Source organism: Ahaetulla prasina, chromosome 13 (assembly GCF_028640845.1).
Source record: "Ahaetulla prasina isolate Xishuangbanna chromosome 13, ASM2864084v1, whole genome shotgun sequence".
Taxonomy (NCBI): Eukaryota; Metazoa; Chordata; class Lepidosauria; order Squamata; family Colubridae; genus Ahaetulla; species Ahaetulla prasina.
Genome location: NC_080551.1, coordinates 26,598,034 through 26,615,271, shown reverse-complemented (window position 1 = coordinate 26,615,271; position 17,238 = coordinate 26,598,034). Strand labels below are relative to the sequence as shown.

The following is a 17,238-nucleotide window of genomic DNA, read 5'->3' as shown; positions in this document are numbered from 1 at the left end:
ACTTTGCCTGACTCAAAAAATGCTAGAAAGCAGATCCTTTATATAGGCCATGGGGTGTGGCTCCATGACTCAGCACTTATCCAGGCCTGCCCCTCCCTTCCTTTTGCTGACGTCACCTCTCCACTCTCCAGAAGCGTGGGTCCCTCCAGTCTCCAGCTGCCGGTAATTCCAGCTCGTGACTGGCTTCACACTCCCCAGGCTCACATGCTGTGGGGGAGGGGCCCAGCTGCTCCGTTTGTCCGGGCATGGTGCCAGGACTGGGGGCTGGAGGCATGTCAGGCCATTCGTCTTGCTCGGTCTGTCCGGGCATGGTGCCAGGACTGGGGGCTGGAGGCATGCCAGGACATTCTTCTGCACTATCAGCGTCCGGCAGGAGACGAGAGGGGCCCGGCTGCGGAGAGGGGGGTGAGCGAGGCACAACAAATGCGAAGAATGTGCGCACATTCATGAGCATTAATCCTTAATGCTGGTATTCCAGGGAGTTCCAATCAGCCAAATCTCTCCAAATAAAGGAGAGAACATGGGATTACCCTGTTACACTCTGGTCGGCTGCTGCTTCTACTACTACTCCTCCTCCTAAATTGCAGGAGCCAAATTAGGGAGTTCCACCAAGTTTACTTTCAGTGCAAGCCCCAATCTGGAAAATAATAAATGTTTAGGGATGGATGATTTCTAGTCCTGTGGGATTTTGGTGATCTCTTGTTTCAGCAGTTGAGTAATACATTTAGGCCAGTTAATGTGATAAAATAGTCCAAATTGGAAGCTTTTAGTATGCAACTTGCAATGAGCAAATTGTCCTTCTCCAAATAATACTATCGAGAAAAGACCCTAAAATGATTTTTTTAAATTGTCGCCATAATCACAAGAGTCTTTAATTAAAGGTTTCTCAAACATATTGCTTGAGTCTGCCTCAAGTGGACTGAAGAATCAACAAATGACCTTGTTACCCAGTTACCCAGTTTTACATAGGTACCAGGCAGCAGGGAGCCCTAGTTTATTTATTAAATTGAATTAATAAAAAAATAAACTACGGTAGCACAGAATCTTAGTCAAAGGCTCCTAGGTGCCCAAGCATCATTGTATGGAACATATTTGATGTGTACGTGTGGGCTTTTGCTGAATTGGAAGGGGAGAGGACAAAAGAAGGGTACAGTAAACAAATGATTGTGAAAAATATGTTACATACACTGTGACAAAGTCTGTGATTGTTTCAAAGTGCTATTGTCTTCCTGGAATTTCTGTCAGAAGAACTGGGGAAAGCTTTGTACACTGTAGCTTAGTATCATTGTGGCCATAAGCAGAAATCTCTGAGCTGCTTCTGCATGCATGTATCCACCAATCAAGACCCTGCCCTACCCAAAATTGACATCCAGCATAAGGAGCAGCAAATTCCCAATGGTGTAATTAAAAATCATACATTTGCATTTGTTTTATGGAAGATATTGAAGTCTCATCTCTTAACATTTATTTATGAAAAACCATACTATAGTATTTATAGTATGATGGAAGTTTAAAAATGGTCAGCTTATATGTATTCTGTGACACGAACATTTAAAATCCAATTTCATCAAAAAATGACCCACTGTACATCCATGTTTTCATTTCAGTTTACTTGAACTGAGAAAATGGAGCTGCAAAATAATAGCTACTTTAATACTGTTCTTTGTGCATAGGGTTTTATAGATACTCCTTCCTACGGTGATCAGTTGAGTGATGAACAATTAGGACCCAGTGAAGGATTATCTCCAACTCCTTTCCTGAATTCAAATCTGATAGGTAAGTTGGTATTAATTTCTGCATTGCTCCCTACAAAATGGTTCCCCCCCCCCCCGATTAATGCCATTGGTACGATCAGGCAGGAGCAAGCAATCAATGCCAACACTGAGGCATTAGAAGTTGGTCATACAGGACCCCAAGCATCTATTTAATGTGTTTCCAAGAGGGATCTTGGAGCCCTAGTTGACAAGCACTTGAATATGCTGCGCAAAAAGCCAACACAAGTCCTAGGCTGCATTAGCAGAGGGATTGAATCAAGATCACGTGAATGTTAGTATCACTTTACAAGGCCTCAGTAAGACCACGCTTTTGCACCCATGATATAAAAAAGATTTTGAGACTCTGAAAGAGTACAGAGAAGAGGGTTGGACTAGAAGACCTCCAAGGTCCCTTCCAACTTCGTTATTCTCTTATTTTGTTATTTTTGGCAGAAGCCATTCAATGTGGGAGTCACCAGAGAAAAGGAAAGCAGGGAGAGGAAGGGCAAGGAGGTGTTCAATGCCAGTAAAGAAGGAGGAAAGGTCCCAGTAGAAAAGTTCTGTGAATAATTCAATGATGGGGGATAGCAGTGAACAAAGGGAAGCTCTGGCAGATACACAGAACAGAGGAGTTGCGGGGCTGTAGTTTGGGTCAGTGGTGCTGGCAAGGCAAAGAAAGGGTTTGCAGTGCTTGGACTTGTTAAATAAAGGCGGAGAGTGCAGTACTCTGCTCAAGGATATTTGGAAAAAATAACTGCCATTATTGATTCTTACAATTCCATGGAAGAGACAGACTGCCACTGCAGTGATATCAAATTTCATGCTAATCTCTTAATTCTTTGAATCTGCAGCCACTTGTGTAAGTGTCCATTAGCATTCTCTCTCTTTCAGCAACCATGTTGTGTGCCTTGAGGCCATAGGAGAAGGTTCATGTTGCAGGGTGTTGTTCTTTGTGGTACCTCGACATGGCTTATTTAACCAATTAGGTTTTAGAGGAAGCCACAATTTGCAATAATGTGACTTACAAACTACAATGACTGAGTTAACAACCTGTGTTAAACCCCATTATGCCTTGGGTGATGTCTGATGTCTTTCATAAGCAGGTCTTATGAAAACTCCATGCATTTCTTTCCCAAGGTGTACTTGGGCTTTTTGAGAGAGGAGGGAAGCTGATGCTTATTCATTTGCTTTAAACTAGCTTGCTCAGGCTTTCCCTGTTGGTTGTCTAACAGATTATTTTTCACAGTATTTAAAATGGTATAATTTCATACGCTTTTCATAAGTCCTATCAATGCTTCTGTCAATCATACGCTTTTCAATAATCCTTCAATCATTAAAAATAGTTATTTGTCTGCAGGGTGATATTTTATTATATTATTTTATTTTGTAGTACTCTTATGCTCAGCCACAGGCATGTTTGTGAGGAAAGATAGTGGATTATTAATTGCTGGTGGCTTGATCAATGGAGTTTTAAAACACTAATGATCTTTTACATTACAGGACCAAAAAAAAAAATGCTGAAGAATAGAAAAGGATAATTATTCAGGAATGAACATTATGCTTTTTTAGAAGATGAATATTAAAATTGGTTTAGACATTCTGAAGTGTTTTTTGTCAGAGGAAATTATATTGAACTGATTTATGTTTCTAATTCTAATTTTGTTAGAAGGATAACATGTAAAGAATTAAATGTTTTACTTTAACAGTAATTGGTTATTAAAGAAAAGTCTCTGACAAATTCATGAGTATCTGCATTTTCTGCTGTGATATTGTTAATTTTATAAATAGTTGCAATGGAGCAATAGTAACTATTAGAATTCATAGATTCAATTATAAATTAATTGAGGAAAGAACGAAAAATACAGAATGCTTCTTGGTTAGTATGTTTATGATGCAACTTAGAAGAATGTGCCTCTCCCTGGGGAAGTAAATTATCTTCTCTAAGTGCTCTAATTATTGTGCCTTAAAGATATTTTTATATTAATGATTTAAATTACAAGTAAAAACTTGCTTTTAGCTTACTTCCTTTTTCAGAATCATGTGGAATATAGGAGATGGTTTCAGAAACAATTCACTTTGTTATTCAACACTAACAATATGTGCAGCTTTCCGAAGTTGTTCAAATGTAGGTTTTCAGATGAGGGTTTATGCGGAGCAGAAATAACTGAGGAAGTAATTATATTTGGTCCATGAAACCAGTCAATGAACAATCAGGATTAATATTGATTCATAAAGTTTACTATCCATACAGTTATGCTCAGGGTGAGTTTGAACTCTTGCTACACAAAGGAAAACATTGAATAGTCTTAACTGAGACCTCATGGGTCCTGGTGACTGTTGTCCAGACACAGAGCCCATGAAGCTGGGAGCAGAGGCCGTCACAGGTTAAGGAGCGCAGGAGTTACTGTCTACTTCCTCTGCTTTTGAATTGTGGTTGCAGATCACTTTGACCATGAGAGCTAGATCTGCTGATCCAGGTGCTGGTCTTGCTTCTGCCCTGCACTCTTCTTGGGCTTTAGAGAGCAGGTGCTACAGTAAGTCCAAAGGAAGCCATTGTAGGAGCAAGGTATCTCACTTGGGTCTCACTTGCCGCCCTGGGTAATCTATTAGAATTACGCTCCCTTTCAGGATAGCAATCTAGAGAAGCAGACCTGAGAGGTTCTTTCTTTTCTGTACACCTTGATCCATCGCTTGTCTGTCTAAAGTTTGAGAAGGAGGCGACTTAGGTGCACCCGCTGTCCTGCTGCACAGACAGTGTTGCAGGTAACCTGTTTAATAAAGTTTCCCTGTCTCCCGGCTGAGAATGGGAATGGGACTACTTCTCTGTTGCCACTTCCAGTGCCCAGTGAGTTTTAGAACATGGGGTAGGGATAGCCTGAAAAATATTGGTCCTGGAGAGGAAAAAGACCAATTGGCCAATAGTTCTCTATGAAGACTATAGAAACCTTGTTGAAGTTTTGATTGATTGTCCTGGCATACAGTTAAAATGAACATAGCCATCACTTCAGAAAATAGTTCTGAATAAAATGTGAAGGGACCCTATTGACTGCAGTGTAGTTTTCTGTACCAAATATTTACATTATTTAAAATTTCTACCTGTGTTAGCTTGATATATCATTTTTCTGTGCAAAGATTAAATTCCTAGTCTTTTAGTCAAAATGAATGAAGTTTTTAGGACACTTGGGCTGAACAGAAACACTTTTCAGATAGAAGTTTCATATAATTCAGCCTTATGCCATATAAATCAGCGACTTCATTGCAAAGAGTGCTCTTAATAATGTGCACACCGTGAAGCGCTTCCAGTGGAGGTTATTAAAATGCTAGTTTGTATCCTCCAGTGAATGTAATGATGTGTGATTATGAAGTCATCAGGCATGGACCAGTAAGACTTGAGAGAGCCTCCCCCATCTGAAGTCCTTGGGGTGCCATTGATTGGCGATCATGTGTTTGTATCCAATAGACTGTGAAATGGGGGTGTTGCTGCACGGCTGTGTTGCACCTGCGCCCTGCAGAGGTGATGGATTGGTTTGGTCATGTGGAATGTCCCCATCTGGTCTTCTGTAATATGTTCCCCAGCAAATAACAAACAAGCAATGGTAAAAGACTAAGGAAGATGTTCCTTTTAAAAATAAAGCAGTATTTTAAGCCATGCTTTCCCCCATTTCCATATGTTTTACAAAGTTAAAGATGTGCAAGTTTCAACTATAGAAGGATGATAAATCCTTTATGAAAATCTTTGTCAAATAGACTTTTGGCAATATCTGAAAAATATTAGTCCAGCTCTGCTTTTGCAGAAGATATTTATTGTTTCAGATATCTGATTATTCTTACAATCTTACTTATTTAAAAAAAGGCTTTATTGTAAACAAGTTTTGAAATCAAAATGATAAATCATTATCTGGACATTTTCATTTTTTTTTCTTTTAATTTTTTTAATTGGGTGTTCTCGTTTGATTATTTCTTAATCTCAGTTTTTTCCATAATTGATCTATTCACTCCACCTTATGACTAATTACATATCCAGCCACTTCATCAGCACTATTCATCATTGTAGAATGTAATAATGACATTTCAACAAAGGAAAAATAAATATGCAAATAAGACTCATTAACATTTGCACTAGCTGTTTGAATAATCACATTGCTGACAAGGCTGTAATTAACTGAAATTGATGCTGTGTTTAAGGTTTGATGGTGTGTTTTCTTAGCAATTTATTATTTTTCCTCTGGAGGCCAGAATTGTAGGAGTTCTACACTTTGAGCAACTTCTCTGCCTGAGTCACTAGGTCATGCCAAGAACTGGAGGTTTGGAAGGTTTATTTGTGACTGCCCAAACAGGCCTATAAAAATGCTTGCTTTAAATAAGTTTAGCTCTAATGAAGCACTGTTGTATTTCTGAGTTAGGCAACACCTATATTAAAGACAAGAATATGAGCCTAGAAGAATATTCATTTTTATCAACATTCTTCTGTTGATACACACAACACATTACAATAACGTAGCAGTTTTATTTTCAGGCACTCCATCATGCCGTACAGAAGTGGGGGAGAGGTGTATGATAAATCTGTATTGGTACTTTGAGTTTATTTTGAGTGAATATTTTTATGAAAAGTATAATCAGTTCACAACATAAAGTCATAATAAGAGCACTGATAGAGGGTAGTGGCCCCTCAAGCACAACATGCTGGTTGGAAACTCATAGTGGAACCTGAGCAAGCAGGTGGCCCCTTTCCCCTGTCACTCATGGGTGCCTTGGATTTCTGGCTCTGGCGGTGGGAAATGGGCATCAGAATGAGTTGCCCTGGCATCCACATCTGTGGGTCCCTTGAACTTCTTAAATCATCCTGATTCCTCTGTTTTGTGCAAGAAGCCCTTCCATTAACCTGTTCTGTGATAGACTTTGGAGAAAGTGAGACTAACTTCTGTCTCTTCTATTTAGTGCAACATATCCCAGTTCATGACCTGCTTCCATCTCTCCCATTCCCTGCTTTCTCTCCAAAATGTTTGTCTGTACTTGTTTAAGATTCAATTCCAGAGAACCGGAAGCGTCACGACGATACTGGCTGGAAAAAGCGAAGGTCCGACAAGCTTTGCGAAAATCCAGCCAGACAAACAGCAGTCGGGGGGAGGGGTGGTCTTTGGACCGGAACCGTCTTGGAGGGACGGGGAAGAAAGAGAGACGCCTCAGAAAACCAAGAGGAACAGGCAAGTTCCTTGAAGGATTAGAAGCAGCTCTTTGATCCGTTGGCGGGGGCAGCGGCCATTGAAACAACCGCTACAAGCTGGGTCAACCAGACTAAGATTTTTGCAGGAGCGGTGATTGAATGGAATATTGTTACCGGGTGAGTGATTGGCCAACTCACAGGTAAGAAGAAAAACTCTCTAAAAGCTTAAAAGCGGTCCCAACCTGAAATAAGTGGCTAATTGGCACTTGGGAATTCAAAGTGAAGAAAAAAAAACCAAAAAGGAACTCAAAAAACTAAAGCCCTAAAAGGAAAACTTTCTACCTGGATTTAAAGTTGGATTTGGAGAGAATTAAAAAGAACATAAAAAGAAAACTGAGGGAAAGCATTCTGTAACAATAAAAGAAGTTAATAGAAGAGAAAGTACTGTCTTTGTGGATTTACAATTGATATTTTGTTGCCTGAGGATTTGTGGATTGGAGAGAGACATCTGCTGGTGAAAAGGAGTGTGTTTTAAAGACTGAAAGAACAAAGGATTCAGATTCCTAGGAAGTTTTAAGGAAAGAACAAAGGATTCAGATTCCTAGGAAGTTTTAAGGAGCTTTTGTTTAAACAGCTGGAGCACGACTTCAAAAAGAGGAAAGAATAAAGTTTTAAACTGGAATGGTCTAAATGAATAGCTGAATTGGACACTACTTGGAAAGAAAAAAGAAAAAAGAGACATATGGACTTGAATTTAAATTATACATAAGCTAAAATAATAATCTAAAAAATCTTTTCTCTTTGAATTGACAACAAGGAAAATTGGGAGCATGAGTATGAGGAACTAAGGGAGATGTGTCAAAAGGTGCAAGAAGTGTTTAAAGGAAATAAAGAAGCGGAGGACTGGTTAGAATACAAAAAAAGAAAAAATATAAGTGAGAAGCAAGAACATAATGTTGGAAAGAAAATAATTGAAGATTTAAAAATAGGTGATTACACTGGGATTGACAGTGACAAAAATATAAATGGATGAGGGGAATATTTCTCAAAAAAGAAGAGAGAAGAGAAGGAAGTGAGAAAAGATTGAGGGGGAGAATTAAAAGGGTAACAATCTTAAAACTAGAGAAAGGATGCAGGAAGGCAGATACAAGAAATACAAAAAGAAAAAGGAAATAAGAATGGGAGAAAGGGAGGAAAATATTAAGAAATGGAATTCTGGAGAGACAAAAAATGGTTAAAAGGGGAAGAAAAATGGATAGTAGAAAGGGAATTAAAGCATTAATATGTTGATTTAAGGGAATGGTATTGGTGATAGAAATTCTCTGTAAGAAGTAAATCAGAAGAAATATACAGATTACTCTAAAAGGGAATAATTAATTGAAATTAAGATACAGAATTGAAATGTTAGTAAATGATGTAAGAATGAAATGAAATGTATGTAAGAAGCAAAAAAAAGAAATATATTGTTTACTGTAAAATAGATCAGCAGATGCAATGTGAAAGACAGAATGGTTTATATGTGAAAATAATTGGAAGTGAGATATAAAATTGAAATGCTAATAAAAGAGAAAAAACAATGTGGGAATAAGAAATTAGGAATTAAAATAAGAAGTGGAAGGTTAATTTAGTTAAAAGGTTTTAAGGTAAAAATGGAATAAGATGAAATACATTGTTAATAATTTAAAAATGTGATAGGAATTCTGAGAAATATATTTAATAAATGGAGGAAAATTGGGGTTGCCTGGACACCATATTGGAAAATACTGAACTGAAAGTGTAGACAGCAATAGAGAGAGAATGGAAGAAGGAGTAGGGAGGTGGAAGGAAGGGAGAAGAGAGGAAGGAGAGAGAGGAATGGAAGAAAGGGAAGAAGAGAGGAAGGGGAAATAAGAGTAGGAGAGAAGGTTAGATACAGAGGAAGAAAGGAGGAGGGGGAGAAAGGAAGGGGAAGTAGAAAAGGAGTAGGAGAGGAGGAAAGAAGAAAGTTGGAAGGATAAAAGACGGGAGGGAGAGGAAAAGGAGGAGAAAGAGAAGAAAAATTGCTGTAAAACAAAAAAGATGAAATGGAAGGCAACCCGAACATATTTAAATGTCTTTATCTATCAGGATAAAGAATGAAACTGTGAAAGTTAAAAGAGAATATATATGATTAAAAATTGAGAAATTAGAATTTGAGGACGGAAGAAGATATTGTTTATATAATAAGCATAGACATATTAAGATATGATTAAAAATATGGAAAAAGAATATTTTGGCAGAAATTGTAACTATGTAAAATGTATTTGGATATGACAAGTTGTATAAGATACGATATGGCCAGTACTCTGTTCATAAAATATGTGGGTGTGTCTGAAAGAAAAAAAATCAATAAAACTTGATTTAAAAAAAAGATTCAGTTCCAGATGCTGATTATCACCTTGAAAGCCATTTAAGGCAGAAGGCTGAGTTATTTGTGGGGCTATTTGTCTCCAGCTATTTCCACTTTCCACAAAATCGCAGGGCATGTTCCACATCCCTTTTTAACCAAAGGTTAAAACCACATTACCTGGTGGGACCCAGAAGTGCCTCTGCATCTCTCCTGTGAAACAGTGTAACCCCTCATATCGTAGTGGCCCCAAGGACCTGGATTTTTTTCTATACTCTGTGAGTGATTTCATTTTTGTTTTGATGAGTTTTTGTGATAATGCCCAAGTCACATGGTAAGTGGGCATCTATACAAATTGAATGAAGAATAGATTGGAGCATTGAGTAAATGCCAAGTACACACACACACACACATACCACACACACACACACAGAGAGAGAGAGACACCCTCAGTTGTTTCAGTAAACTGTTTGTGGCAAATTCGCTTGGTTTGTCTGCATACAAAGAGGAAGTGAAATTTGGACTTCTAAACTGTCAAACAAAGTTTAGTTTAGTTTTATTAAATTTTTATACCGCCCTTCTCCCAAGGGACTCAGGGCGGTGTACAGCCAAAAGATAAGAAATATAAAAATATACAATTAAAACAACAATTTAAAACCGAGCAAATTAGAAAAAATGGCCAGTATTAAAAATTTAAAATTTAAAATTTCAAACCCTAAAATGATAAAACCCCAATTAAAATTTAAAAATATTAGGCCAGTCCCGCTTGAATAAATAAATATGTTTTCAGCTCACGGCGAAAGGTCCGAAGATCAGGCACTTGACATAATCCAGGGGGAAGTTCGTTCCAGAGCGTAGGAGCTCCCACAGAGAAGGCCCTGCCCCTGGGGGCCGCCAGCCGGCATTGTTTGGCGGACGGCACCCTGAGAAGACCCTCTCTATGTGAGCGTACGGGTCAGTGGGAGGCATAAGGTAACAGCAGGCGGTCCCGTAAGCCATGGAGCACTTTGAAGGTGGTGACCAGGATCTTAAAGCGCACCTGAAAGACTACAGGAAGCCAGTGCAAGCCGCGTAGGATTGGTGTTACACTATAACCCGCGCAGCTGCATTCTGGACTAGCTGCAGTCTCCGGGTGCACTTCAAGGGCAGCCCCATGTAGAGAGCATTGCAATAATCCAAACGGGAAGTGACAAGAGCGTGAGTGACCGTGCATAAGGCATCCCGGTCAAGGAAGGGGCGCAACTGGCGGACCAAGCGTACCTGGTAAAAAGCCCTCCTGGAGACGGCCGCCAAATGATCGTCAAACGACAGCCGCCCATCCAGGAGGACGCCCAAGTTGCGCACCCTTTCCATTGGGGCCAATAACTCGCCCCCGACAGTGAATTGAATGTGAAACACTAGTTCTCCATTCAATTTTAAAGCAACCAGCAGGCAGCTCAAAAGGTCAGCAAAAAGAGGCTATTGAAGTAACAATGTGCTTACCGCCATAATTATTTTTATTAAGCTGTGAAAAATAATTATACCTTAGTTGTGAGTCAATGTTCTGTGTATTCTTAGTAACTGCTTCTAAACTGGCAGTCCAGGAAGAAGACCGTTGGGAGGAGAATGTAATTAAAATGATAATAGGCCATGAAAAGAGCGGTTTTGGCTCATCTCCCCCAAGGGAAGGGATGCCTCAAAGTGTAAACAGCACAACACCTTTCTTGAAATATTCTTCCAGGAAGCAATTGCTTTAATCAATCCATTTTATTGGTGGTAAAAGGAACTGTCCCTTCCGACTCTGTTCTGTTATTTGGAATGGTGTTTCTCTAATAAACTGTTGCCTTCTATCATCTCCTCCATTGTAATCGGTGGAGCTTCATTTGCACAGCATCTTGTCTAGGAGGTTCTTTGAATGTATATTGCCTGAATCCAAGCAGTTTAGAACTAAATGAAATACTCAGATTTGTGCAGAACCTGGTTTTGGTTTCTGTTTTTAATCAACTTACCTTGGTTGCATAGGAGTTACATCTGGAGCTGAGAATACAGTTCCTTCCACTTTATCCTTTACCAAAAAAAAACACAAAGCAAAGTTTAGGGCTAGAGATGCCATTGCAGTGATTTGATGAAGGTTCAACTGGGATGGCTTTTCTGCCTGGAGTTCAGGGAATCCCACTGTCCCGCCTAGCTCTTGGGGTGAGCAACCATCCACCATTACGAACTGTGCTGTCAGAAGGAGTTAACGGCAAAGGAGTACATGTAATGTACAGTAATAGGGTAGTGAAGCTATTTGTTGCCTTATTTTATATACAATTGGATTTGCATGATTTTGTGCATTTTATATAGAAGAAGCTGCAGCACTCCAAAGATCTGTTTATCAAGGGCTGATTTTTCAGGAAAGATAAAATATACTGATCTCTGCTGCTAAAATAAATTTGATTAAACATATTAATGAAATAAATAATATGCTAATTAAACTGTAGGGCATGTGCAATTCCTTGTTTAAATCACTTTCTGTTTAGCAAAAGATTTTGTAGTTTTTCCAATTGTTCATTCACAGCAAGACTAATTCAGTGCCCCTTTGCATTGTATTTGGCAGAAGGCAGTTGGGAAGAATATCGTGGTGGCCTCACCATCAAATAAGTTTCTTGGCTTTGCCAGAGTTGCCTCTCTGAGATGCCACTAGGATGGCTATCAGTCTAATTGTAATTATGCAGACTTTTTTAACCTATTGATTTTTAGTATTCTAAATGGATTCACTGTTCTCTTTAAATATCAGTGTTATCTTTCATTATTCGGGTCTGGAGACTTATTTGTAATGAATACACAGTTAATTACATATTCACTTGTGCTATGGATTTTTCTTTAATTGATGGCCAATCTAGAACCTCAGTTAACTTTGAAAAAGGCAGAACTAGGCCCTGGTGGGGTTTGGGTGGCAAGCTGTTTCCAAAGTACCGCCGAGCAGAGTTTGTGGGCTGCAGGGAATGTAGCTTGATTTGAAAAAGGCTGCACCTTGTTAAAAGATTCTGAATCATAGTTTTTCACTAATGGAGCAAGCATCCCCATCAGTAAGAAAATTGCTGGCATAAGTTGGTAATCCATCAATCTTCCCAAACGGTCAGTTTTGCTTGCCCTGCTTCTCTGTAGCTGCTGGGCAAATTTAAGTATGAAAAATAAAAATTGATTAAAATATTTTAGCCTTTATAGTTTCTAGCCTGGCTATTTTACTCATAAAGTTCAACAAACAAGGCAGCAGCCGCCTCCTGTGAGGAAAGGCTGGTGCTGGCCCTGATGGGAGGGAGATCCTTGAAAGCCAGGGGCTCTCTGGGGTGCTGTTAAAGGTATACATGTCGCCCCCCCCCCCCCCCCCCAGGATTTTCATTAGACAGATTCAAAGTTTTCCTGCTGCCTCACAGTTATTTTTCCAATATTAGTATTTTGCTATTGTGCTAACGTGTTATTTTAAACCCTGCCTGAAATATGACTTAAGGGTTGTTTATCAGTTGGTGCTGGGCTTTTGATTGGGACAGAAAATATTCAAACTGGTTAACATGAGCAGCAGGGTTAATATTGTTTGAGAAAAAATGGGGCTGCTGGGTATTATTTTCCTTAGTTGGCGTCTGGCAGTTTTTGGAGCACTTAATTGCTTGACTGGGTAACTGTTACTGGTTTTGTTTTTGAATATGGATATGGATTTGTTCTCATGAGGAAAGTCAAGATAGAAATCAGATTAGTTGAATCCAAAACCCATGAAACGGAGGTCCTCTATTTGCAGTTTTACTGTGTGACTGCCTGGCCAACAAAATGTGTTTGATGAACCTCATTTGGGATCTTGAGAGTTAAGGAGATTGATCCTATATGGTGCAAAGCTATCAGGAGGCCTGACCTAGTCCTTTTCTCCTTAACAGCACCAGGCAAATGGAATTTCCTTAGCACAGGAAAATCTTGATCCTGAAAAGTATCAGCATGTTGTGCTTTGTATGCTATCAAGGTGTGTGAAACAGTTTGGAGACTTAAGACTTATTCTTAAGTCTTTTGTCTTCCTCCAAATTATTTACTGCTTTTGTTAAACATTGTGCTGGTTTTTAATTTATATTCCCTTTTAAAATGTAAAATGCTGTCATTAGGAAGTTCTCAGTAAGTCTATAATGGGCATTCATTTTTAAGTTTGTTTGCTTTCTAGGAAAAGCCTCTGAGAGGAGTCAGTTTCCAATGTTTGGTCGAGATGCTGGGCTCTCAGGCTGTCAGGTAGATCTGCCATTTAAAGAGTTGCCATTAGTTGTTTTTTTCTCTTTGAAATTCTTAATACAAATTACACACACACACACACACACACACACACACTCCCACACTTTTACAATACATTAGTAATAAATTAGCACATTATCTTTATATTTCAAGGCTGTTGAAGTTAGGCAGAACAAAGTTTCCTGTATTATTTATTAGATTTCTGCTTTATCCTTCCTCCGAGGAGCTCCAGACAGTATACGTGGCACTCCTACTTTTTCTCACAGAATTGTGAGAATTTTTATAATTTTATGGAGCAGTTTGGGCTGAAGGAAAATGACCAGAATCTGAATCTCCCCATTCTCAGGCAAACTACCTTTCCTCAATAGCTGTGATCTGGTTTCCGGGCAGAGGAACCAGAAATTACCAATATTATGGTGTATGTTTTTACTCAAAGATTATTAGGCTTCTTTTTACCCAACTTTCAAAGAAATAAAATGAAAAAGTATCAGCAAAAGTACCAGCATTTCACTAGTTGCCATTGATTGAATACTTTTATCTATTAAGAAGCTGCTATATTTTGTTCTAGACTGTGGCCTCTTCAATTTTTTTCTCTATAAAACAAAATTCCAAGCTCAATAATCTCTTGAACAGGGATTATGTGGGAGCTTTTCAGGAAACATGGAGGGAAACTTCAAGCAGCATGATGGAGAACGAGGGCGTCTTGTACTAATCTGCATGTGACTGAGCAGTAAAGTCATCTTTTCTGAGGAGAACTCAAACAATACCTGACGGAAGTGCAATTTTGTGTCCTCTTTGCAGAGGGTGGTAAAAGGGTTAATTGGAGAATCTTGCTCTAGAGCAGCGGTTCTCAACCTGTGGGTCGGGACCCCTTTGGGGGTCGATTGACGATTTGCCAGGGGTCACCTAAGACCATCAGAAATATGGGAAGTATACTTGTGAGTTGAAGAATTGCGCTCCAATGGTTGACTTCACAAGCCAGCTGCAGGCTCTTCAAATCGCTAGCCGAATTCAGCTTCAGGCGTGATCAATTAAAAAAGAGAGAAATCTTTGCTCTGATGTCTCCCTCTCAAACCAGCTGCAATCACTCCCAATCGCTAGCCTGGCTTCAGGCACGATAAACTTAATAGGGGAGGAGTCTCCGCTTTAATGCCTCCGTCCTCAAGGCAATCGCAAGCAGTTCAGATCGCTAGCCAATATGGCTTCAGGCGCGATAAATTCAAAACAAAAATAATTTTATGGTTGGGGGTCGCCACATCGTGGGGAATTGTATTAAAGGGGTCGCCACATCATGGGGAATTGTATTAAAGGGGTTGCAGCACTATAAAGGTTGAGAACCACTGCTCTAGAGACCATTGGGAAAAATCAGAAATTCTTGAGGAAGGTAGGAGAAGCTCCTGAGGAGGCACAGAAAAGAGTAAAGCTTGCTTGGAAACCTAAGGAGGAAGGAAGCATATAATGCACCAAACCAAAAGATCCCCAGTGCTGATAGAATTTAACCCTGAACTCAGGCTTTGCCTTCGAAGACCCCCCTCAACCCTCTGACCATGCCCTACCACCCCAGCTTCATGGAAGAGGGTGGAACGCCTTGAAGACCACATGGGCCTGTCAGGAGAGTTGGGTAACTAGGCTGGAAATAGCATTTGAAAGAAGTGCTTTGGAATGAAGGGTAGCATATGCGAAATTCCTTCTTTTAACTTTTGAAAGGGACCCTTTTTTTCAAAGATTTGGTTGTAAGTATAGAAAATGAGATTTCAGTTGGCTGGGGAACTTCCGTTGATTTACACATAACATCTCACTGAACCAAAGTTCATGGGGAGAGTTGAGACAACTCTAAATGATCAAGAGGAAGTGAGATCTTGATAATACCAAGCTTCTTTACTGATATCAGTATTACTCTTAGAGGAGTGTATTCTGTCTCCATTGGATGACCTCCGGATGGAATTGATCTTAATATTGCAACTCTTTTATTATTTGCAAGACAGTAAGAGCAATATGATGAATTAATTACATCTATATTAATTTTAATTTGGCAACCAGTAGTAATTCATATAAACTTGGTGGGTTTTTTCAGGAATCAGCAGGAGTAGAAAAGAAACCTTACGTCTTTGAGTAAAGTCCTTTTTAATACCAATTAGACTTACATACTGCTCCACGATGTTTTACAGCACTCTAAGCGGTTTTCAGAGTCATCTTATTGCCCCCAACAATCTGGATCCTCATTTTACTGACCTTGGAAGGATGGAAGGCTGAGTCAACCTTGAACCAGTCAGGATCCAACTGCTGACAGTCAGCAGAGTCAGCCTGCAATAATTCTCTATTCTAACCTTTCCGCCATCAGATCCTTCCTTATTGTTACAAAACTAGAAAGTTATCTAAAACTGGCCTAAAACAGAGCACATTAAACCATAATATACTCATTATTCTGTGAACTTAGTCATCACGAGTTACAATACATAGCTTATAGATTAGTGCCTTGCATTAAACGTTTGTTTTCCAAAAGGTCTTTTGAATTTTGATAAGGATTGTTCCTTTGTCTTAATATGGGCAAACTGTAAACCTGCACAGCTATGTTTCCATTGATGATGATAATCACCTCCCACCATTATATAAATACAGTCAGGTATTACTTGTTTTGTTTACAGACAAGTCTGCTTCAGTCTGACGTTGGTGTTGGAAGCCCAGGCCCCCTGGCTTTCTCAGGAAAAACTGGAACACCATATTATCCATTTTCCTCTGCAAATCCACGGCGAAGGTCCCTTCGTGATTCTTCTTCCCTTGGTGAGTCAATCAAGTTGTGCTCCTTTTTCCCCAGGGAACACATCGGATTATAGGCTTCATTTCTTGGATAAGATACATTTCACAAAATCTTTGAGTTAGAAATGGGAACAAGGGAGAGGAAGAGGCTGCAGAAGGGAACTGCTCTTTAATAGCCTGGAGGGCAGAACGTGCTGATAATTGCTCCAAGTTTCTCTCCCCTCCCCCATTCACATAGAATATAGTGTGTGTGTGTAAAAGAGATTTTCTAGTTTGGATAATAGTGTAAATTACTTAGTTCCTGATCAGATTTAACTATTCAATTTAATTATCTAATAATTCAGTGTTATAGAAAGGAATTTGTTGTAATTTATACTGAGAAAGCACATTTGGAATGTCCTTCATATTACAAATTTAGGACTATTCTGATAATAGCTATTGAAGGACTTCACCCAGTGGCTTCACGTAGAGGTTGAACCAGTGGTGGGTTGCCCCCGGTTTGGACTGGTTCTATAGAACTGGTAGTAAAACCAGTGGGAGGCTCCGCCCACTGACCCAAACATCATCAAAACTTTTCTGCGCATGCGCAGAAGAATGCGCAAGCACGATACGAACCAGTAGTAAAGGTAAGTAGAACCCACTCCTGGGTTGAACTATATATATTCCTGATCTTCCGAGTTCCTTTTGGACTATGTTGTGTCACTTTATTTCAATACTGCTACATTTTCCTGTTAATTAAAGCATTTTTTTTCTGTGCAGATTCTCTGCAGACAAAAAAAGTAAGGAAGGTGCCTCCTGGTTTGCCGTCTTCTGTAAGTCCTAGACGTTTTTAACCTTTGAATTAGAAGCACACGCTTATATATCTAACTTTCTTAGTCATAAAGATTCAAGCTTGTCAGCAAGGAAGGAGGCAAATTAAAAAATAAAATTGGAATGCAATCCTGTGGCCGTTTATGCAGAAGGAAGAA

At 39.4% G+C, this 17,238-nt stretch overlaps 1 protein-coding gene across 18 annotated transcripts in view; it reads left to right on the top strand.

Moving 5' to 3' along the window:
• TCF12 (transcription factor 12) overlaps nt 1–17,238 on the top strand; it is a 75,418-nt gene that overhangs the window by 22,312 nt on the left and 35,868 nt on the right. For all 18 annotated transcript variants that reach the window (XM_058156573.1, XM_058156586.1, XM_058156570.1 and 15 more), the window contains 4 exons: nt 1,674–1,776; nt 13,449–13,513; nt 16,159–16,294; nt 17,030–17,082. In XM_058156573.1, coding sequence (XP_058012556.1) covers nt 1,674–1,776; nt 13,449–13,513; nt 16,159–16,294; nt 17,030–17,082 — 357 coding nt within the window. The remainder of the gene's footprint in view (nt 1–1,673; nt 1,777–13,448; nt 13,514–16,158; nt 16,295–17,029; nt 17,083–17,238) is intronic.